The following is a 25,082-nucleotide window of genomic DNA, read 5'->3' as shown; positions in this document are numbered from 1 at the left end:
CATGATACATATAATATTGATTTTAAATATTTTTAATTTAAATTTAAGTTCACATTTAAAAATAAGATTTCATTAATATACTATTTTAGACTTTTAGATATCAAAATATATTAAGGTTTTTGGATACTAACCACCCAAAATATTTAGGAAAATGACTGCAATTTAAAAAAAAAATTTAAATATTATATTTAAAATTATGAGATTAAAATGTTCTGAAATTTATATACCTAACACCCAATTTTTATGTATTTATCTATCTCACACCTAAATTTTTATTTTTTTTACAAAACCAGTACCATATTTATTGATGAAAATGTGAAAACTTTACTGTTGTTGTAAGTGGTGAAAAAGGATAAAGTGGGCGCTTGATTTGTAAAAAAATGGAATTTTGGATGATTGGGTGTGAGTTCTAGGTGAGAGTGGTATGGGGAAGGATATCGGCGGCTCAGACGCAGCCACCTCTTCCGCCGACAAAGCCGCGGAGGCGGCAACAGTCGAGATCCGAAACCTCCGCTTCACATATCCGGGGATTGACGGTCACCCGCCTCCAGGATCAAAGCCTTTAATCGACGGATTCTCTCTCCGGCTCCATGCTGGTGATCGCTGCCTACTCGTCGGATCTAATGGCGCCGGTTAATCTTCAGATTCGACTGATTTGTTTTAGCTCTACATTATTCCGATTTCGATATGCTTCGGCTTCCAATTTGATGATTTTTTTGGGATGTTTGGATCAGGGAAGACGACGATACTGAAGATATTGGGAGGAAAGCACATGGTAGATCCGGATATGGTGCGTATTTTTGGGAGATCGGCGTTTCATGATACTGCGCTTACGTCCTCAGGAGAGCTTTCTTACCTTGGTGGAGAAGTAAGGATTTAGGCGCTTTTATGATCTTCATTAATATTGGGGTTTTTCATTTACCTCAAATTTTGGGGGAATTTGATTTTGGAAATGGTGAATTTAGTTTATGGATCGAATTTTTACTGTTTATGAAGTTGTTTTTTTTTTTCAATGAACAAATCCTTTGGTTATGAGATTGTTGTTAAACTCTTCAAAACTGTGAACTCTGACTCATTCGAAGTTTTTTTACTATAGCAAAATGGACAGGTAAAACAATAGGTGTGGCAAAATGGTGCTCATCCTTAATTCTGATATCTTGACTTGTGATTCAAACTTGGAAAATGTTTGCAATATCTGATTTTTTTGTGTGCAAATTTAGTCTTTTTTTATATTTTCTGGTATCAAACAAGCCTTTATGGTTGGCCTGAGAGCGGTTTGTTTCTTTCCAGTGGAGGAGAGAAGTTGCTTTTGCAGGTTTTGAAGTTACGATACAAATGGACATCTCAGCTGAGAAAATGATATATGGAGTTTCTGGTGTTGATCCTCAAAGGAGGGATGAACTAATCAAGGTTTGCAATTTGCATTGGTTCCAAGCTTTTATTCATAGGAAAAAATTGCTTCGAATATCCCTGACAAATGTTAAGTTAGGATGAGTTCAAAGGCGTTGGATTTGCTTTGAGATGAATGTGATATTAATTTTGGTTGGTTTTTCATGTATTGTACTCATCTCAAGCAAAATCTAACGGCTTTGGAGCTCATTTTGACCATAATTTGATTAGGATGTCCTACCCAAATTGTTTTTCTCTTCAAAATACACGCAGTTCCAAAAGGATGCATTTGTTTCTTGCTGAATGTTCTGTCAGGTTTTAGATATTGATCTTTCTTGGAGAATGCACAAATCATCAGATGGCCAGAGAAGACGCGTGCAAATTTGTATGGGCCTTCTTAAACCATTCAAGGTTTGTTAAATTGAACTTATCTTGTTAAAAAAGGTCGTCGTTCATGAGTAGCTGATGTTAGGCCTGCTAAGAAGCTCGTGATTCGTTTGTTAAGTAAAACAAACTCACATTGGACAATTATTTTGAGCTTGTTTTCACTACGAGTTTAATACAAACAGAGCTTTATTTGATTGTGTTTAGCTTGAATTTTTTAGAGAAGTAAATAATTAAGTAAATATATTTCTAACTTATGAATTTTAATTTTATATTTTTTAGACTTATTAAGTGACTAATAGATAAATAAAATCATTCTATTGTGTTAGGATCATTTTTTATTTATTGGTATTGGTTCAAAATCGGCGCATACTCTGCTCTAATTTGAACTACCCCAACAAAACATGATGTTAATGAATGATTTCACACACAAGCTGATTTAGAAAAAATAAAGATTCAAATGAGTTGAATACGAAAATATGATAACCTTAAGTAAGCTCGATCCCCTATATGCCATATCAAAGCTCCCATATCCTTTTCTCTTTAAATACTCTGCTTTTGTGAGTAGAAACTCATTAATTCTTGTCTACCAATGCATTTGTAGGTCCTCCTCCTTGATGAGATAACAGTGGACCTTGACGTGCTTGTGAGGGCGAACCTTTTGATATATCTGAAGAAGGAATGTGAAATAAGGGGTGCAACAATTATTTATGCAACTCATATTTTTGATGGTCTTGAGAATTGGCCATCACATATTGTAAGCTCATTTGAATTTTTCTTTTATGTATTTATATGGAAACCATAAATTAATTTGTAATTTCCTTGAATGGCAGGTTTATGTTGCTCATGGGAAGTTGCAATTAGCATTGCCTTTAGACAAAGTAAAAGAATTGAGTAACCTTTCCTTAATGGTAAGTATTCTCTTTTTACTGTTGAACAAAATGGAAAATGATACAAGTGCTTCCAAAATTTTATGATTTTTAACCATTTTGAGATAAAATAAACAAGCAAGTTGCTTTAGAATTTGAAGAATAAAACAAATACACATACAAAATAACTATGATATGAGCCATAGTTGTGATCTCAGGAACCAAATCATAGATGCAATTTCGGAAAGAAAACACAGCTACAAATAACGAATAGTTTGTTTGTAATGATTCTTTGAATGCAGAGAACAGTAGAGAAGTGGTTGAGGAAAGAGAGAGATGAGGATAGGAAAAGGAGAAAGGAGAGGAAAGCTAATGGACTTCCAGAGTATGAGAACTCTGTTGATGGCACACGTGTGATAGGAGAAGCTGCTCGAATGCTCAACAATGGCTGGGCTGGAGGGAGGCTGCATTCCACTGTTGCAGGGGAGGAGAACTATTTCAGCATAAATAGGGTCCTCAGGCAGTAAGTAGATCACAAGTAAACATTTGCATTTTACATCTTATAGATAAATGATTTTCTATTTTTATCTATAATTGAATTGTGCTTTGTTACACACACAAAGAAAAAAAAAACATATTTTTTTGGAGGCAGAACATGCTATGTTGAATAATTTACTCCAAATATGTATCAAATTTGTTTGAATATTTAGTTTATGTTCAGTTTCTTATTTACTTGATTTGCTTTCCTTTAAATTTAGTCTTTTTAAGCGAGTGAATAGATCAGATAAAAATTATACATTATATGTGTTATTTTTTCTAAGAATGGCAACGTGCAATGCAAGATGATTAGAGCTACTAAACAAGCAAAATAAACTTGTAACTTTTAAATAAGCAAAGATGATTAGGTTTCCTTATAAGCTTCAAATAGAAAATCAAAATAAACTGAATCAATAGGATTGCACCTTTATTAAAAATAAAATAAAATCTCAAGATGTTGGAAGACACTCATCTTGCCCAAAAAAAAAAAAATCAATTAGATTTCCTTTGAATATTTTCTTTATCAAAATTTTTTTTTTGATCTATTATTTTTATTTGAACCCACTAACCATTTTGTTAAATTGTAATTTCTTTGAAGTAAAATAGAGACAAAGTATGTCTGTCAAAACAGCTCATTATTCACGAACACAGTTTGTTAAGTAGCTCACGTTCAATTCATTCGCTAAGCAAATAAGTCTAACTCAATCATTTTTTTTGCACTCGATATATAAATGAGCCGAACACGAATAAAGATTTATTATTCTTGTTTTGCTTATTTTGGCTTGAAATAATTAAATTATATATATAAACATACATAAATATATATATATATAATTGATGAGTATTATTTTTAAATAATTTAAATGACAACAAAACTAGATTTATGATTAATTAAAATTATTAATTTTAAAAAATAAGATAATAATATATTAAATTTATCTAAATAAATATTTTAATGCAAATAACAAGATTTAAATCTCGACTCTATTTTTAAAATCCTTCAATTCTGTGATTAGGGATATCAAAATAATTTACCATTCGCGAACAACTTGTGTAGACTCAACATGAACAAATTTTGAGCTTGATACATCAACGAGCCGAACACGAGCAACACTATTTTTCAATAGGCCAAGCCTAATCTCACTCAAACTTGGCTCCTTTACAGAAATCAATAGGCCAAGCCATATCCCTTGTGATGATCAGTTATAATGAAATTATACTTGCAGAAATCATCATGATTGCTACTAGCCTCTTGAAAGTCAATTGTGACTAGAAAATACCATGAAAATAAATAGATAAATACAGTCAATAAAAGCAGGTCGTCATTTTTTTCTTATTTTTTGACTTGGCTTGATCCAGTTGAATAGACAAATAAAAACTATAATACTCATAAGGATCAAGACAGCCATATCTCCCAAAATATCATTGAGGCCTTTGTAGTACTGCCATAGAATAGAAACAATATCAAAATCAGCAGCTTTCTAAATAATCCAGCCAAATCATTGTATTAAATAGACAACACAACAATGCTATCAAACACCAAATTCCGCAATATTACCAACAAAAATACACAGGTCTGGTTAGCATAACAATCACAATATCATAGTCTTAAGCCACAATGTCTTATAATATCCAACACAATAATCGTCAGAACAAACTTCTTCCTATTTCTCAGCAGCAGCAGCAGCAGCAGCATATTGTTTTTAAGACTGAAATAAAACAAGAAACAGGAGAGATCAGCAATAGTTATTGGTGATTCGGAAATTTACATATATACCACACAATTCTTATGCATTAACATATAAAACACCCAAAATTTAATATTTACACTTGTAACACCTTGGATTTATAAACCTATGAATAAGGTGTGCTTCATTTTAAGAAAATAGTGATGGTGGTATTTTTGATGTAATGCTAAAGATTTGAGTGCTATGTATATAAAATATAAATGTTCAGATGTTAGGTAAATACATAAGAATTTTGTGGAATGTGCAAATGCCAATTAGAGAGTTTGCAAGTAGCAATTGCAGGCATACCTTATTAGCTATGTTGTTAGAGAGCCAGTCAAGTCCTTCATACAGCCCTTCTCCAGAAGTGGCACATGTGCTCTGGATATACCTGCAGACAATGAGCAGAGGGAAGACATTGTAATGGCCATATGGAACAAAGACGGAAGATTTACATACATGCCACTCAATTCCTATGTACTAATACCGAACACCTAAACTTTAACTTTTACATATATGACACCTGACCTATGCATGAAAAAATGTATTTCACTTTTTAAAAGTTAAAATGATAATATTTTTTATGTGACATGAACGATTTTGGCGGTAACAATGTAAAAGCCAAAGTTTACGTGTTACATATACAAATACAAAAGAATTGGGTGGTGGCATGTATGTAAATGCTCGAATAAAAAAAAAATCCTTTGAGAATGAAGAAGCATGGTGAAAAGTTATATGTACCAATGTCGCTGACGAAGAGAGTGGAGGCCAAGTTTGTCGCATGAATGATTTTGGCGGTATCAATGTAACAGCCAAAGTTTACGTCTTACATATACAAATACAAAAGAATTGGGTGGGTGGCATGTATGTAAATGCTCGAATAAAAAAAAATCCTTTGAGAATGAAGAATCATGGTGAAAAGTTATATGTACCAGTGTCGCTGACGAAGAGAGTGGAGGCCAAGTTTGTCGGTAATTTCAGCCGCATTCATGGCGTTGGGGAGGGCTTGTTTGGTATAATTTGAAAATTAGGAAACAAAAGCATTCCGCTTGATATAGCAAAGAAGAAGATGGTGCCAAAGAACAAAGAGGGCTCTGCTACAGGGAGAATAGAATAAAGTGGTAGAGACGTCAAATCGATTCCTACCTCATTCAACATTCTGTGGAGCTCGTCTCTGGCTTCAACAACACGGTCACGATCGTTGCTGTCCACCACAAAAATGAGCCCCTGTGTGTTCTGGAAGTAATGCCTCCATAGCGGGCGGATCTGGAAGGAAAGTATAAGCATAAAAATAATATAATTAGTTTTAAATATGTATAAAACTATGTATAAATATGGCCAAATAGATGAAAATCTGTTCAATCAGTTTGGGTATAAAAAAATAATCAAGGATAAAGCAAGGCCATTGGTACAATATTTTTGGTAAAAATGACAATCAGAGCCAGCCATGCAAACTATCAGGCATTGGTAAGAAATCTCTGCTGTTTTATAAATCAGCCTTCACTCCCCCAGAAATCGTACTAGTGTATTTCTGTAATACATTGGGTATTATTGTAAAGTACTATGGTGGAATTTTTCAGCACTAATATGAGGAATGGGCAGGGCAGAAGAAGCATATGGTGAAAAAGGCAGGACATGATGGTCATTTCACTAGAGGTGGGGCGGGTTAGGGGATTCTTCTGCAGCAAATCCAAATAATAGAATGCTGGCCTATCAAACCATAACCAGGGCTACCTTATGATAATGTTCAAACATAACCCAATTATTGAAATTTTAATTTGCATTAAGGATGAATTTACCTTGTCTTGACCGCCAACATCCCAAACAGTAAAGCTTATGTTCTTGTACTCCACTGTCTCCACATTGAATCCTGGTAAAGGAAACATTAAAAAAACATATATCATAATGAACGTTGGATCAAATATAATTCATCACAAATTAAATTGCTGAGATTCTAAATAAATAAATAAATAAATAAATGTACATGCTAAAAAAATATATGGAGTTGGAATCTGACTTAATAGCAAGCGCACTTTGCAAGGTAAATTTGCTATAATATAGAAGATGATGACAATCAACTACTCTTTCAAAAACTAAACCTACTATATTATACATTTGACTCTCATATTTTATCATAAACACCCATCAAATTAATTCTCATGGTTCAAACATGTACTTGATTATGATCAACATAGACAAACTTTGAATGATTCTTCATAAACACATTTAATTTTTATTTAACAGACAAGGCAAAAAATGTGCTCGAATTATTAAATTTTTGAAAAATTTACATACCTCCAATTCTTAGGTACTCACATATCCAACACCTGAAGTTTGATATTGACATTTATATTACTTTGGTGCCATAAAACTAGGTGTATTTCACTTTAAGCTGTTAGTAATAGTGGTAATTTCAATGTGATGTTAAAGATTCGAGTATTTTAGATGTAAATATGAAATTTTAGATGTTAGATATATAAAAATATAAGAATAATGTGGTATGTATGTAAATGCCCCTAAATTTTTTGGCAAAAAAGTAGATATTTTCTCTAACATAAATTCAATTCTTCTTAGCTGCACTACAACACTCCTTGGCTCCATTATGTGTAACATAAGCCTGATTCCAATTAAGCAGCAAAAAAAATATCCCTATCTACTTAAATATCTTAACAAAATGCTTATTATCGTTCATTTAGCATCATCTAAGTTTTTTAGAATTCTATTTAAAAACATCTCTTAACCATACTATACAATACTCATAAAACTCACCAAATGTCAATAGCATGCCTAGTCTTACAAAGGTCAAATGCATTTTTTTAAATCTAACCTTCCCAATTTATAATAAACCATATTACAATAAGAAACTCCCTTCCTTTTGCTCTTCTATGATAAAATTACTGCTAAAAGGTCTTCTTTTCTCAAAATATATTACACTTTCGTGGGAAACATTTATTTCTTTCATTTTTTGTGAACCATCTCTTAAATAAAACCATTTTAATTTTATTCCTAACAAACTTAACGTGAGAATAACATCAATATTAAAACCTTCTATAAATATCAAAACATTAGCTCTGAATACAACTGTGTTTACAAGGAGATTACAGAACAATGAACAAGTTTTTGGAGGAAAAAAATATTATTTACATAAAATTCAAATATGTTATATGAAGACTGACAACATAGGATGAGCACAAAAACTTAGAAAAGTTTGGTCTTAAAAGAAGTAAAATGTAACAAAAAGATAAACAAGAATTCATATGATATGCAAAGATAAAAGGGAAACATCCATGTCAGTGTAATTTTTACATGCATACTGATCCAAGTTAAATGGAACAAGAGATTCAAAAGAGCACATTTTAGCACATTTAAATTAAAAGAAGATTTACATACATACCACTCAATTCTTATGTTACATATATACCTTCCTTATGCATGAAAAGGTCTATTTCATTTTTTAAAAGTTAAAATGGTGGTATTTTTGATGTGATGTGAAAATTTTGAGCGGTCTAAATGTAGAAATTAAAGTTTGGTTAGATATGTAAATACATAAAACTTTGGTGGTATCTATGTAAATGCCCCTAAATTAAAATCCACTCTCAGAGAAAACTTCAAAGCTGTCACAGCATTGTTAGCACTGAATGTTGGCAAAAAATACATCATTTTGTTCTAAAACACAAAATTTACGTTAAAAATAACCTTTAATATTGCCCCCAACATAGTTAAATAATTGTCAATAAATGCTTATCCGCTACTTGGAAAAGCCGAGTCATACACGTTTCCAAAACTCGCACCAAAAGAATAAAACCAGTTCAGGGAAGAAACTATCATTCCAAACACACATAATAACAAGGCTGTATCTCTTATGTTACCTTTGCATTTAAAATGTAATAGACAACTTAAAACAATTTCTAGACAAAATCAGTAGACAAAAATATTAACAGGGAAACCAGGGCATACAGATACAATATAAGAAAATTTGCAAGTTAACAGGATCACAGAACTTCCAATCAAGTCAAACACAATAGACCTAATAGAACTGACATGAATAAGAAAATCCAAGAGGACTCATAAAATCATCACTGCAAATTGATCCAACCGCATGAAACAATTCAATAAATGATCAGAGCAATTAACTCAAGAATGCGAATAAGAATGCATAAATGAATCAACTAAAAAAACAGTTAAGATCAAGCAGTTTTTTTCTGGCGAAAAGGATCACCATAAGCTTTTTGTTTGCATTTACTCACGTACCAATGGTGGGGATGGTCGTAACTATCTCTCCCAGCTTCAGCTTATACAGGATGGTAGTCTTACCAGCCGCATCAAGACCCACCATAAGAATACGCATTTCTTTCTTGGCAAAAAGCCGACTGAACAGTTTTGTGAATGACAGCCCCATCTTCACACCTAATAAATTGATCAAAGATGACTGATTATTATTCAAAAGCATGACAAAAGCAAGCACTAGCTCAAAGTAGAAGCTATATGACTTCCTTACATCAGAAAATGCTAATTATAACTAGTTTATTGCATTTTTTAAAGCTTTTGATGAATAGGTGGATATGAAATTATAAATAATAAGCACAGCAAACACACTGCGATGACCTAAAAGACTACAAACTGCATTTATTCTTTATTAATGAAAATAGGCAACAAGAAAATCACTCTAAGGGAATCATTAACATCCCTTCAAAGAGAGCACAAACTGAGACAACATATGCCATTCCTATCACTCCCAGTTGTGGTTCCTAAGCTCCAACAGGCACATGGTAATGTGCATTCGTTATCATACAATTCTTTCCAGAAGGTTCAAACTTCTCCAAACCATTGCACCTAATCTATTACACCATTTTGTGAATTGTTCATGCTTAACTGTATCTCTTAAGAAGAGTGATTGATCCATACAGAAATGATAAGACATTGTCACATGTTTCTGCTTTCTCTGGTAAAACTTCACAAAAATCTTCTCGGCATCAAGTACAACTTATAACCCACCCCATTACCTTCCAGTTATAATGTCACTTCCTACAACGTAAGCATAATCTAACATGTGATTTAACATATCACCGGAAATAGGTACACCATCAAACCACTGCCATCCACCCAAGTTACATGGAAATCAAGTGAGTCAGAAGGCTCGACTCATGAGCAACCATCATCCAATCAAACATTGGATGATTCACAAAATATTATTTGTTATGGACAAACATAATATTTTAAAAAATGACAAAATATCCCTCAAAAACTAAAAAAAAAATTGGCTTTGTGATTGCATTTGTCATTCTCAACATCAAGATCATCTAAATCGCTACAACTACAATGTCAGACAAGACACATGATAGTTAGCCGACAGACACTGTGCTAGACATTGTTCTCAATGTTAATGGTTGTTCTGCCTGCACCATAAAACATGATGCTGCAATCACCTGTTATCGACCACACCATCTATAGCACTAGCTAATGAGTTATAGATTTGTTGTAGACAGATATGCTTATCACCATAGCTGGTGTTGATGGAGCTTTGAAGGTCTACACTCGTCGAAGGCATAAAATGTGGTTGCTATGATAAGCAAATTAGTCACAAATTATATATCTATTTTAAAATTTTATATTTCATAGATTTTATGTTTTTTTAGATTATTTGTATAAACAAGCTTATGATGGCAATGTGTTCTAAAAAAATGAGATGTGTTCTGTACTTTATTATTTCGTGGGTTAGTTCAATTTATTTTGTGTGGTTTGTTATTACTTGGTTCACTGCTTGTTGGGTTTCCTCTATGTGCATGAATTCAACTCATGTAATGGGGGACCTATAGCAGGCATTCAATCTCTGTGGATTGCATGATTATCCTACACATCACCTATAAATTTTCTCTAATGCCGTTATTCTTATAAGATTTTAGCGCCTTAGGGGTGTTTGGGATCACCATTTTTTTTCATTTATTTTTTTATTTTTATTTTGCTTATGTTTTGATTTGAATTAAACATATTTGATGGTGGTAGTTGTTTTTAAAAATATTTTAAATATTTTTATAAACAAGGTAATTTGTTTTTAAGTACATGTAAAATTATACAAACAAAACATGTTGCATAAACAATAGCAAAAACCAGAAAAATAGAAGAAAATAAAAATAAAGCAAAACAGGCTATTTAAGGTTCCACTTAACATGTCAAAATTTCTACAATTTTGAAGATTTAGAATTGTCAACCTTAGAAAAGCTTGAGAACTACAAATTTGAAAACTTTGAGGCACGGAGACTCTTGATTAACAAAATCTCATCTTTTGTTCAATCTCATTTGCTTGGTCGAGCATGGATTTCTTGATAAGCGGCTGAAGAGTGAACCATTCCCAAAATAATTCATCATCCTAAATTGAGAGGCTTTTCTAAGTTAGATTTGATAATGATATTGTGAAAGCGATTGATTTTAGTTAATTTGGCTGTAATAGATTCTTTGAGCTGTGAATATCAATCAAAATATGGGTTTTGGATATTTTAAATTTCTTGTTGAATTTCATTGATTTAGATCATTAAATTATCATTTGGCATAAATTTCTCAAGGCATAAATTTCTCAAGTTTTTATTTTTGTTTTACATCAACAGAAAAAAGGTTTTTTTTTTCTTTCATCAATAGAACATAGTTCTTATTTTAATTATTGGTGTTTGGAACTTTAAATTCCAACTCCAAATACGCTAGCAAGTGGAGCCCTTAATCCTAAAGCGTACTACACAGATGTCAAACGTGGTGTTCGCTACAAAAAATTGAAGATAAGAAGCTCAAAAGCATGAGTAATGCAGTATAGCTTGTTCCAAACACGAAGAGACATCACCAAAATTGTGACCCAAGGAAATTGTTAACCCTATCTTCACTGGCACTGCATTTGCAATTGATATGTAGTGACCAACATAGGTACCCTGTGTGTCACCATGCCTCTCAATCTAAATGACAACTTGTAATTCAAAATATTTTTTTGGGGTGGGCCATCTTTATAAATATTTCCGCTAATAAAATATTAGCAATTGAGCTAAGCATAGTGATTATATTTCTCTCGAGCCTTACCAGATAAAAACCTTGCTATCTTTATTGTATCTATATTTAAATTTCCTAAGCTAAAATAAAATGAAAGGCTAGCACTAATACGGTTTGTAGAAATCTCTATTGAAACTCAACGGTATATAAACTAAAACTTCATTTAAAAACGCTCTTTTGTAGGTGGATTCACTTGAAGGTTAAATGAAGTCCTAAATTCATCATTAAAATATTCAATAAACTTATTTGAAAATAAGAGGATATACATCTTGATTTAAAAAAAGGAAAAAACTCAAGTCTATTTAAACAACCTTTTAGGTTCGAAATATCAATAAGGCTTCAATGTCAACTAACCAAGTCAAAACTCAAGCCCAAATCAAAGTCCTAAACTGATGCTAAATATCAAAATCAAAACTTTAAAGTCCAAATAAACACATAAAACTACATGGAGGCATATGAAGGACTATAACAACCAGATTCAAGAGGGATTCAAGAATTCTTGAATTTGAAACCCAAAAACTCCTGACAAATTGTAAGTGTAAGCCAACAAAGATATGACAAGAGAGAATGCTATTTTAAATTAGGATTTATTCAAAAAGCATGGGTGATTATTATGACAAGGAAAATCAGTCATTTGATAACTTATTTCATGCTTAAGATAAAGGGCTAATCCCTTGTAAGTACATCATTATTTAGATTTAACACTTATCTAGGACATTAGAAGTCTACAGATAACAAGTTTATAAAAAGGTTTTTTAATTCAATTATTCAACTAAATACGAGTAGATTGAATACAAGAAGTCTCCCTATTAATTGAATCAAAACTATTTAAACAACCTTTTAGGTTCGAAATATCCATAAGGCTTCAATGTCAACTAACCAAGTCAAAACTCAAGCCCAAATCAAAGTCCTAAACTAATGCTAAATATCAAAATCAAAAGTTAACTTTAAAGTCCAAATAAACACATAAAACTACATGGAGGCATATGAAGGACTATAACAACCAGATTCAAGAGGGATTCAAGAATTCTTGAATTTGACGCACAAAAACTCCTGACAAATTGTAAGTGTAAGCCAACAAAGATGTGACAAGAGAGAATGCTATTTTAAATTAGGATTTATTCAAAAAGCATGGGTGATTATTATGACAAGGAAAATCAGTCATTTGATAACTTATTTCATGCTTAAGATAAAGGGCTAATCCCTTGTAAGTACATCATTATTTAGATTTAACACTTATCTAGGACATTAGAAGTCTACAGATAACAAGTTTATAAAAAGGTTTTTTAATTCAATTATTCAACTAAATACGAGTAGATTGAATACAAGAAGTCTCCCTATTAATTGAATCAAAACTATTTAAACAACCTTTTACAAAGCCTACTACCTCTCTCAATACACACATTCTCTCTACTCTCTCTAATCAAGAATAAGAGAAAGGAGAAAAGGAGCTCAGAAGCTTTTGAGGAACAAGGCAACATCAAAAGCATGGAGAAGATGAAGATGAAACTAATGTCAGTGAAGAAGGAAGATCAAAACAAAAGAGATCAAGCTACTGCAAGACAAAAGTGGTATACAAAAAGGTTTAGTAAAGCTAATCTCACATCTAGTTTTCCATCTAATACTTTAACTCCCTAATGCATTACTCTCCTCTTTGTTTCCTTTGCACCATATCCCATAGCTTGATCACATTTTGTCAATCATCAAACAGTAAGTATAACTTAAATCTAAGATTTCTATTGTAAAGGTCGTCATAAACTCTATCGTTAAAGGATCTCATTTCTTATTCTACAATTAAAAGATCCATCAAGACTAACTAATAATATTGATTCTTGAAACATGAACCCTCTTTGCATCTAGAGTAAAAAGGAAGGATTGCCATATTAATCCTCCTCAGTTTTGGATAAAAGAACCAGGCCTGACATCTAATCATACTATTATCATATTCTGGATCAAGTAGTATTAGAGCCTGGAATCTTGATTTATAGGTATACTTGTAAATAATAAAAACAATAAAAGCAGCCCACTTGTCAAACTATTGCAGCCAATGAATCTAATTTACAAGAAGAGACCCCATATTTAACCAACGAGGTTTAGAAATAAATTTCTACACAAAAGAGTGCCTTATGATCAACCTTATGAATGATTCTTACAAAAAGACTAATACTTTCAAAAATAAAAAAATGTTGCTAATACTAGCCATGATCCTTGTGAAAGGAAAATCATATTACCAAATAAGAAAGAAGATGGTGCTCTTGAAATGTCAGCTAGTGATGAGGAAGGAGAAGTACAAAACCACACCACCTTGACACCAACTTCCATTCAAAGTAGATATAAATTTAGAAATTGCAATATACAAAAATGCAATCAATGCTAAAAAGTTGGATAATTAGGTTGATCATTCTGAAAGAAACTTTTATTTAGTTTGGAATACATTGCACAGAAGATTTCTTCTGTTCAAATTAAGATGTCCTCATATGTGATCATATGGTAGAATGTTGAATCAAAACACCATGACCTATTAAAATTGATATGGTCAAATTTTAAATCTTTATTTTCATCTCAATTTATCTCAGTATTCATGAGAAGCGAATACAATGCTCAAAAGTAACAAAATGAGAATTTTTTTTTGCATAAGTATATTGCGAAATTTCATATATAGGTCATTGGTTCAAGAATACCCTTGAAAGGAAAAATACTTTTTTATGAAGTATAAAGCAGTATTGAACGAGCTCAACACAGAGTATAAATCATTTTCAATTGAAAAGATTTCAAAAGCTAGTTAAAAGGTCAATTGCCATTAAGGAGAAAAATCAGATCAGCCGCAACAACCAAAAACTAAGAACAACAGAAAAATTGCAAGTTTAAAGAAAAGAAGCCTAAGGAAAAGAAGCATAAGCAAAGATCTCATTACCTCAATCCCATGTCAAGTTGATCCAGGAAGACCTTAGTGAAACAATTTTTCAAATCATTCCATTGAATAGGAACATCAAGTATTCAGGAGTCCCAGCCCCAGGATAAAAAACGAGAATCAATTGGATGTCTAATAATCAAGATCAAGAAGGAAGATATTTTAGACCATTAGCTCATGATAGAGATAGCTAGATAAACAATTTTAAACTTTAAACTTGTTTTGGATAAGTTCTTTTGAATTTAAATTTAAATTTTCTTCTTTTGTAGAGTCAGTTTAGAAAAAATGTAACTGTTCTTAAACTGTGCGGTCGTTAATACGATTATTCCTTATTTGATATAGATTTTGGGATTATGAGATCAAATTCAAAGTTTTCATTGCTTTTTTCCTATAAATAGGCTATTTCTTGTAATAGAAAGTATTCGACTCTCACAAAAGATTAACAATCTTCCTCTCCATTTGAATACTATAGCAATAACGTGAGAGCTAAATCAACCACAAAAACTACAGGTAATGTAGCCATTATGGACATTTAGCAAATGGTAACATAGCAACCACCTCGCAAAAGATAAAAATAAGTTAAAATTAATATAGCAAGAAATCAATAGCTCATCTTATAATAGACTCTCATCATAATGTTTAAAAGTATCACACTATATCACATTTGTACTAAAAATTATTATCGATTTCAAAAGTCTTTCAATCATCCAATTCTGAATCATAATTTGATCCTATAGCACTAAGACTTCATAAGAGAAAAAAAAAAACCTAGGGACTATAATTATAAGAAGAAATTAAAAATAATAATTGAAGGGCTTCATGTATGAATAAAACCAAACAGACGGCTCTGGTGAAGGAACAAATGGCCAAACTATCGTAGCCTTTGAAGGTCTCACTACTAAGATAACAACACCATCATCTGCTCCACCACAAAATATCTTAAAAAATGACAGTAATCAAGTAGTAGACAATTTATTAAGAAGATAAAGTAAGTTGAGAAGAACACACAAAAAGAAGAAAAGAATATCTTCCCTTCAAGGTAAAAGAAAGGTTGGAGATATCTTGCTATGATAGAACAAATAAACTTGAAGTAATAGATAAATAGTTTGTGCTTCTTGACATACATTTCCTAGTTTACAAAAAATAAGAAATTGCATCAGCTCATTTGAAGCTACACTCAGAATTCACAATAAAAAAACTATAATTATTAGGGAAGGATTGATCCACCTTAAGCTTAAACTAAAATTTTATTAACACTAATTTAAGTTTAACTAATGAAAATAACCTTATCTTTGCAACTTTGGTTGAAAGAGTTGGTTAATAACTACTCAACATTAGAATGGTATAATCTAAAATAGTTCCAAAAGATTAATGCTCCCTATATCACTTGGAAAGGAAATCTTAGGTTTGTCTTCTTTGTTGTTTCACCTACGAGGTAACCTGTGAAGTTGTATCATTAGATGTAAGTATGTAATTCCAAATAGTCCATAATTTTTGTTATGAATGTAATCTTTTTTAGAATACAACAAAACTTTGAGTTTGTAAAACTAGGGGAAAAAAATATCTAATCAATAAATCGATTGTTCTGCCATTGGAAGGGGGTCAAGAACACATGAAATCAAAGAATTCCAACAAGGAGTCCGAAAAGTAGAAGTATCATCCCTATTGATTCATAGTTTTGTCAGATGGGTCATCACAACACAATTAAAATCAAAGGACTAAAAGGAAGAAAATAAAAATTAAACATGACTAGGAGGCTAAAATTCAATAAGAGTTCTCATTTATAGGAGCAAATGAGTTAAAATTAGTGAGTGGTGATCTGGAGGATCTCATTGGAAAAATGACAGCACAAAACGTTAGAGAGTAAGACCTAGTAAATAGGTGTATAGGAACACAGCAATATTCAATTAGAAATTTGATGATTAAATTTGGGAGACAAAAAATTTCAGTTGTTTGATGGAGATAAGAATAGCAAGATATAGATGACTTTTGAATTTTGAGCATTTTTTTGGATAATTTAATATTTTTAATATAAACTTGAATTTTCTTTGTTTGCAGAATTAGTTTAGGAAGGATAAGGTTGCTCCTAAACAATGGAGTTAGGCACAAGGTTATTCCTTATTTGTTGGAATTAGTTTAGGAAAAGATAAGAACACATTTAATTTAATGGAAAACACCAGTTTTATGGAAAATGAGATATACAGCAGTCCTTTCCTAATGCATACAACCATCCAAAAAATAAAAGAATTAAGATCACACATTTAAAACTATAGCATAACTAGGAAGCAAATGAAATTAAAAACACGACCTCCCCGGAATCCATTCCTGGAGGAAACTAACCTGCAAGAGATTCGTACCCAATCCATCCTATACGAAATGAAAACCTCTTCACGATCAAAAATCTATGTTTATATTTTACCGATCTAGCCAAAAGCCGCCAATAACCTTATTCGATTGCATCTATAAACCTACATCTAGGTTTGAAATAATAAAACAGAAACACTGTAGGGAGGGACAGGGAGAGATTTACAGGAGGGATACGAAAGAAGAACGAAACTGCGGAAGATGATGCGGCACCAGAAGACCGAGGAGCTACCGTCGACCACCAAATTCTTCTGGAATGAAGGCCGGCATCTTATCCTTCAGAAGAAATGACGAGAGGGAGCATTCGTGCCACCTAACGGACGTCCAATCGCCGTCACAACGGAGGATTGCATTGCCGTTACAATTATTAATAGTATTTATTTAAATATGTAAAATTATATAATTTAAAAGTATTTATAAATTTTAAAAAACCTGCAATAATTTTTATGAAATATTTATTAAAATAACATTTTTATATAATATGAACGCAATATTATTTAATACTGTTTTTTAAATTATTATGTAACATCTAATATTTAAGCTCATGAACATCTAATTTCATTAAATTAAATTACATTTAAAAGAGAAATATTAACATTAAATTAAAAATAATATTAATATTAAATTACATCAAATTAAATGATATTTAAGCTTATGAACATTTAATTGTTATTACCATGTAACATGAACGAGCTCAAATTGAAATTTTATTAAATATTTTTCAAAATATGGTAAATCTTAAATAATTAAATTTTTTATTTTAAAATATGTCCCAAAAATACGGGAAATTAAATAATTTCTCCGCTTTTTTCTTTCATTTTTATATTTAAATAGGATTTTTAATTGAAATTTCTTCCAATACAGGCGACATGGGACTACGTCTAAAAGAGAATTAGGCGGGATCCTGGGCAACTGAAGAATTGAGCAACTGGTATTGTGGGGCCACTTACACATATACCACCCATTTTTTAAGTATTTACATAAGCAGCGACCCCACTAAATAGAAAAATTATTCTATACGGACAACAACGCATGAAAAGATGCATGTGGTATCCAATCACCACCGTTGATCACCGCAAAAATGTATTTCGATGGGCCCCACTTAAATTTTTTTTTAAAAAAAAATATATATTTGATCGCGGTGATCGACGGTGGAGACCACCGTTGATCACCGCAAAAATGTAATTTCGATGGGCCCCACTTAAAATTTTTTTTTTTAAAATATATATTTGATCGCGGTGATCGACGGTGGAGATCGGACACCGCATGCAGAGATCAGACAATGTTCGTATGGAATAATTTCTCCAATAAATAAGAAATTACGAGATCAGACAATGTCCGTATGGAATAATTTCTCCAATAAATAAGAAATTACTAATTTTTTTTCGGAGAAACCTCAGAGTAGTATTTGCATATATAATTCCTAAATCAAAGAAAGGGACTCCGTGCTCTAAACTTAAATCTTTTATAATCATAAAACTAAAATATTATTAAAACAAATAATAATTTTTAGCATTATTAATACATATAAAATTAATATAAAAATAATATAAATAAATATTATTATTTAATTATTTATTAATTTCAAGTTAAAACAAACTGAACACGACCTGTTCTTAGATGAAGAACTTTTTTTTGACAATATGTCATATAGTTAATAATAAATATATTCTATAGTTGTGTATTATTAAAATCATCAAATTTATTTTATTTGAACTTGAATCAACTTGTACATATTATTAAACTAACTCTACGGTGACAATGTTTTGCTATAATATTATGAAGTATAGGTGTACTCTCCTTAATTTAGACAAACTTTGGACTCTTTTTATCCCTTGTTTCAATGAGATTCAATTTTGTTTTAAATTCAAATATGATTTGGATGTTGATAAAAAAATCATGGTGTTTTCTACTAGATTTTGTTGTAATGCATTACTATATTATGCTTGCGATTGTGATTCCACCTTACCATGTTAAAACTTTATACAATTAATGTGATTGCTCCTTTACTTTGATCGTATTCTACAAAGAATAGTTTTAAAAAGGTTAAAAATATGGATTATATATATATAGTCTTGATTTATACGAAAGTATGACGGCGTCTAGGGTTCGTTTCGGCTCTGGAATTTTGGGCGATTTCGAGTTCCCTCTTCTCTTTAATAGTTGGTGAGATCTCTCCTTTTCAGATTTACTTTCACGAACTTTTGTTTTTCGTTATGTCGTCTGCTTGTCGTTCCTTTTTTGAGGTGGTTTTAGAGGGAGGCGGGGTGACATCTTGCTCTCTTGTTTCTTTTATGTTTTTGCAAGGCTTTCATGACACTCTGAATGTTGGTGGAAAGTATTCGTTTGTTAAGAAAGTTGGAAAAAAATGGCAAATTGACAATGTTTATCTCTGAAGTAGAATAAAATATTTTGGCTTCCTCTTGCCGTTTGGCTTTCGTAGGAAAATTTTCTCATGGGATTCCAAAATTAGAGCTTATCAGGAAAGAGTTTGAATTACTTAAGTTAAGGGGCTGGTGGAAGGTTGGGTGTTAGATGGTAGAGATATTCTGATTCAGTTAGCTAACAATGAGGACTATACGATGTTGTTTGCAAAAAGGACTTTGAAAATTGAAAGCCGTGTTATGAAATTCCTTAAATGGTCCATTAACTTTGATCCTAAAGCAGAATTGTCTATTTTACCTGTTTGGATTTGTTTTCCTGGGCTCACATTACACTTATTTAACCACGAAGTCTTGTTTTCTCTTGCTGCTGCATATGATAAACCATTAAAAATGGATAGTGCTACTTTCATTATTACTAGACCCTCCGAGGCTCGTGTTTTAGTGAAAAAAGGATATCACTCAGCCCTTTTATGATGAGATTTGGATTGGATCTAAGCATTAGGGATATTAGCAACCGGTTGAAATAGAGAGGCATTCCTCATATTGCACCCATTGTTCAATGTTTGGCCATCACACCTCCAATTGTTATCGTCTAAACATTCAACTTAAAGAATCCTTTAGCACTAAACCACCTTCTCTTAGCAATAATATCGAACCACATAATCCCCCAGTTAGAAGTGAGCAAGAAAAGGAAGATGATAGGCCTTTGCAAAATTTTGAACCAAATATGAAAGCTCTGTTAACTAATAATGTTATATAAGTGCAAGCTCAACATAATGAGAGAGAGGGCAATGCTGATACTTCTGAATCTGTTCCACCAGATTTAACCGTTAATAGTAACGTTCCTATTACTTATACTACTACTAATCTTCCAGGGATAACATGGTTGAAAATCAGGAGCAACACAATGAACAAGTTTTGTTTCCACCCACATTCATGGAAATATCACATGACCCTCTTCAACTTGCCCAAAACACTTTGGAGAGTGAGTGGCAGATACAAAAGCATGCTAAAAAGAAAGCAAAAAGGAATAATGAACTCTCAAGCTTAAATGCTGGCAACATATTCAAGAATGTATCTATTATTTAGATGGAGAACAATTAGCCAACCCTTCTAGGTCTTCTAGAAGGGCTGACATAAGACATAATGTTTAATATTATGGTCTAGAATATTCGGGGAGTCGTGGACCCTTCCTCCCTTAATAGGCTTAAATATATTTGTAGGGTTCATAAAATTTTTATTTTTGCCATTCTGGAGCCTCTTGTCAATGTCAATAGAAACATGATTTTGAATAAATTTAAAGGCTATCAGTCTCACTGCAACATAAATAACAAAATTTGGGTCTTTTGGAAGCACATAATTACTTTATCGATTATTGAAGATAAGGAGCAATTTGTTTTAACTCATTTCCATATGGTGCAATTTATTTGGGGGGGGGGGGGGGGGCTCCTTTTCTTTTTGACCGCTCTATGCCAGCTCTCTTTTGCCTGAAAAATTCTTATTTTGGCAGAAGCTAGAAATTTCGGGTGGTTCCATCTTTGAAAACTTGTTTGTTGGAGGGGATTTTAACATGATTATGAAACCGTCTGAGAAAAAAAGTGGTGGCAGATTTGACATTTCTCTTCTTAATCTCTTTTGTAATTCTATTGCAGGAGCTGGTCTTTTCGATCTATGCTACTCTGGATCTCCTTTAACTTGGAGGAGAGGTTTTCTTCAACAAAGGCTTGATCGTTTCTTGGCTAACTCCGCTTTTCTTTATACTTTTCTATTTCCAAAGTTCAACATTTAAGCTATGCTTCCTCTATTCACAATCATATTCTTCTCACTCCTGCTTTTATTGATAAGCCTGTTATATCTAGATTTAAATTTCTTAAGATTTAGACTTCTCATGATACTTTCCTAAGTACTGTGCAATAGGTTTGGACGTATGACAGTGTTGGAACTCCTTGGTTTATTCTTTGACAATTGCATAAAAAATTGGCTGCTAAGCTCCGTAAGTGGAACCACTAGGTTTTTGGTAATTTCCATAATAAAGTTTTGGAGGCTCAATATGTGGTTGATCAATTGAAGACTAAAGATATTTGTACTCTTGATATGGTGAATCCTACTACTCATGCTTATTTAACTTTATTAGAAGCTATTAATATGGAGGAAGCTTTACCTCAATAGAAAGCTAATGATATTTATTTTACTGTTGGGGATAGAAATACTAACTATTTTCATGCCACTTTAAAGCATAAAAGGAACATGAATTGCATCTTGAAGATTAAGAATGCTGAGGGTCAAACCTTAATTGATTTGGATGATATTGGGGATAGTGCGGTGCGTTATTTCATTGAGCTTTATCAACACAACCCTATAATCAACCCTGTTGACTCTAATGTTTTTGTTGTTTTGTTGATGAATTTGATTACATTACATTAATAGTCTTTCTTTAGCCCATTTTCCGGATGAAAATGAAATTATTTCTACTCTCAAGTCCATAAGCTCCAACAAGTCCCTTGGACCTGACTGCTATTCCTCATCTTTTTATGTCAAATGTTGGGACATCATAAAGAAGGAAATTGTTAATGCTATACAGAGTTTCTTTCTGGGGGAATATCCTGACAATTACTTCAACTCTGCTTTGATTGTTCTTATTCCTAAAGTAAATGACAAAATTACTTGGGATAACTTTTTCCCTATCTCTCTCACCACTGTTATCTTTAAGGTGTTGAGTAAGATTATCGTTAATAGGCTGCAACCTCATCTCTTGCATTTTATACCTCCTCAAATGTAGAGATATTACGAATAATATCTCGCTTGCTCAGGAATTGATTGAAGACCTTGATAAGAAATGTAGAGGGGGTAATATGATTTTTCAACTTGATATCAAGAAGACTTTTGATACTATCAGTTGGGACTTCATCCCTAACTTTCTTCAGGCTAAAGGCTTCAAAAGAGAATTTTGCTTACTCATTAAAAGATGGTTAGCCAATAACCATTATAGTGTTCTTATAAATGGTAAATCTTATGACTATTTTTCTGCTCATAGAGGCATTAAGCAGGGAGATCCTCTCTCGCCTACCATTTTTATTATTGTGTTTGATTATCTCTCAAGGCTTGTCAACAAATTGCATTTGAATCATCCTCATTTTTAATACTCTGATAAATGACAAATTGAGATTAGCCACTAGCTTATGCTAATGATGCTATCTTATTCTCTAATGCTAGTAAGCCTTCTATTAAAGAAACTATGACTTTGTTAAAAGATTTTCAGGCTGCTTCTAGCCTTCACTTTAACTTGGTTAAATGCCTTATATACTTTGGTAACAAGTTTAATCATAATATTTAAACTTGGGCTTCTAATTATACTGGTCGTAAAATTGTCAAGCTTCCTCTTAAGTACCTTGGGGTGAACTTTCTAAGGGGGAGAAAGAAACAAATTCAAATGGATAAAGTTGTGGACAAAATTAAATCCAAAATCAATGATTGGAGAAATACATTTTTGTCTAATGGGGGTAGGCTTAATCTTCTTAAGAGTGTGTTATGTAGCCTTCCTTTATACTCGATGCAGGTGCTTAAAATTAAAAAGAGCACTCAGACAACTCTTGAGGTTCTTTTTAACAAGTTTCTTTAGAGAGGCAATAACTCTTCCAAGATTTGGGCTAACTGGAAGAAGAGTGGTAAGTCGTGTTCTTCTGGGGGACTTGGGTTTATAACCTTTCACCATATCATTGACATAAACATGTGCAAACTTTGGTAAAAATTTAGAGCCAGAGATTCGTAATGGTCTCAATATATGCATCATAAATACTGCACCTATAATCGTCCTTCCACTATCACTTGGAAAAATGGGGATTCTAAAATTTGTAAGGCCATTACTCTTGCTCGTAACGTGGCTTCTCAATTCATTTTTTGGGATGTGAGTGATGGGCAAATTTCTTACTGGAATGATCATTGGGGAACATCTCTATTTTCGAATTTGGCTCACTCTCCTTCTAAGGCTGATCTTCTTGTTTTGGACTGTTGGATTGATGGGTGCTGGAATTTGCCTAAATTGTTGTCTTTAGTTGGGGAGGTGGCTCCTTCCATTGCTAATATCCCAATTAATGCTGATACCAAGGATGTCCCTATGTGGAAATTTCACTCTAGAGTATTTATCACTAAAATGATATACTCTTGGTTATACAACTTTCCTCAGTGGAAATGGAGTAATTATATTTGGCACCAATTTGTCTCCCCTTCTATCTCTTTCTTTCTTTGGAGATTTTTTTCATAATTTCCTTCCTCTTGATGATATTCTTAAAATGAAGGGTTTGAGGCTTGCTTTCTTTTGCTATATTTGTAAGAAAAGAGGTTGAATCTTCCACTCATCTTTTCTTATGATTGTACTTTTGCTAGAGAAGTTTGGCAATGGCTGGGGTGCTATTTTGGCAAACGTTGGCCTATAAATTTATGTTTAAAAAGTATCCTTGCCATTTGGAAAGAAACTGAACACTCTCAAAACAAACATTTCTATTTTCTCTATTTTCCTGCATTGTTCTCGGGTTTATCTGGGTGGTGACCAAAGGAAAATATGTTGAGATTTTCATACCTATTTTATACTGATTTTGATGATATTGCACTTTAAAGAAGAGTATTTTTGATGTTTTGTTGCAGGTATAATGAAGTATGGTCATTGGAGCAAAAAGATGCAAAAACGGTGCAATTTGGAGCAAAAACAAACAAGAAATGAAATTTTGCCCTGTCACCTTTCAATAAGTCTTTCGATGCTTAATCTCTTTTACACTTCTTGCATATTTTTGAATGAGATTACACTTTAAAGGAATGTTGTTTTCATGTTTATTTTGTAGGGCTATCTGTTAGGAACACAACATAACTGAAATGACGCGAAACAGAGCTAAAACGGAGCCAAACGGTGAAGCTACGCAGTCTGCCCGCCGACGGGGCCACGCAGTCTGCCCGCCGACGGTGCCAAAATGGCGCCGACGGCGAGATTTACCCAAGAAGATGGAAAAACGACAGAAAAGCTCGCCGACAGCGCCCGGGACGGTTATGGGCTGAAATTCAATGTATTTGGACGCATTTTGGAAGGGTGCTTGTGGCAACTCTTCAGACTTCGTCCCTACACTTTAAAAGAATAAATTGAGGTTAAAAAAAAAGAGATTTATGTGAGAGGAATGTTAGGAAAAGTGTGGAGAAAGTTTAGGGCTTTTAGAATAGGAGTAGAAATATAGATTTCTACCCTTTTGGAGAGATTGGAGAGGAGATTTTGAGAGAATTTGTAAGTAGATGTTCTAGTATTGCATGGATTGGTGGGAGACTTTGTGGGAGAGATATTTATCTTTGTTTCAAAGGGAAAAGGCTAAGTATTATGTTCTTCATTATCTTTTGATTTTTGTAAACACATATCTAGTGGATTTGCTTTGGTTAAATGAAGTTTCCGTTGTGTTTTCTTCGTGCTTTGTGATGGGCTTCTCTTACTCTCTCTTCTTGTTTGAAAATA

The 25,082-nt window shown here is 32.6% G+C and overlaps 2 protein-coding genes and 1 long non-coding RNA gene across 4 annotated transcripts; 1 reads left to right on the top strand and 2 right to left on the bottom strand.

The window, feature by feature from the left end:
- The first annotated feature begins 360 nt into the window (after positions 1-360).
- Positions 361-3,374, top strand: LOC110030121 (ABC transporter I family member 20). Of its 2 annotated transcripts, XM_020732700.1 has the most exons (8): positions 361-632; positions 735-868; positions 1,291-1,410; positions 1,705-1,800; positions 2,378-2,530; positions 2,607-2,684; positions 2,945-3,174; positions 3,213-3,374. In XM_020732700.1, exons 1-7 carry the CDS (start codon positions 425-427, stop codon positions 3,167-3,169), a joined length of 1,014 nt encoding a protein of 337 aa, XP_020588359.1. In that variant the 5' UTR covers positions 361-424; the 3' UTR covers positions 3,170-3,174; positions 3,213-3,374. The 2 variants fall into 2 exon arrangements, with proteins under 2 accessions (XP_020588359.1, XP_020588358.1); XM_020732699.1 differs by having other exon boundaries at positions 2,945-3,374.
- Positions 3,375-4,657: 1,283 nt separating this feature from the next.
- LOC110030122 lies at positions 4,658-5,919 on the bottom strand. Its single transcript, XR_002294620.1, has 3 exons — positions 5,839-5,919; positions 5,216-5,297; positions 4,658-4,888 (listed from the first exon to the last, which is right to left on the bottom strand). It is a non-coding gene; the product is annotated as an uncharacterized LOC110030122 (long non-coding RNA).
- Positions 5,920-5,933: 14 nt separating this feature from the next.
- Positions 5,934-17,497, bottom strand: LOC110030120 (ADP-ribosylation factor 1-like). The gene is made up of 5 exons (XM_020732698.1): positions 17,377-17,497; positions 9,158-9,313; positions 6,706-6,776; positions 6,008-6,172; positions 5,934-5,954 (listed from the first exon to the last, which is right to left on the bottom strand). Exons 2-5 carry the CDS (start codon positions 9,303-9,305, stop codon positions 5,934-5,936), a joined length of 405 nt encoding a protein of 134 aa, XP_020588357.1. The 5' UTR covers positions 9,306-9,313; positions 17,377-17,497.
- Positions 17,498-25,082: the final 7,585 nt, after the last annotated feature.

This window comes from Phalaenopsis equestris, unplaced genomic scaffold (genome assembly GCF_001263595.1).
Source record: "Phalaenopsis equestris unplaced genomic scaffold, ASM126359v1 Scaffold000661, whole genome shotgun sequence".
Lineage (NCBI taxonomy): Eukaryota > Viridiplantae > Streptophyta > Magnoliopsida > Asparagales > Orchidaceae > Phalaenopsis > Phalaenopsis equestris.
This window is presented reverse-complemented; position numbering and strand designations above follow the sequence as displayed.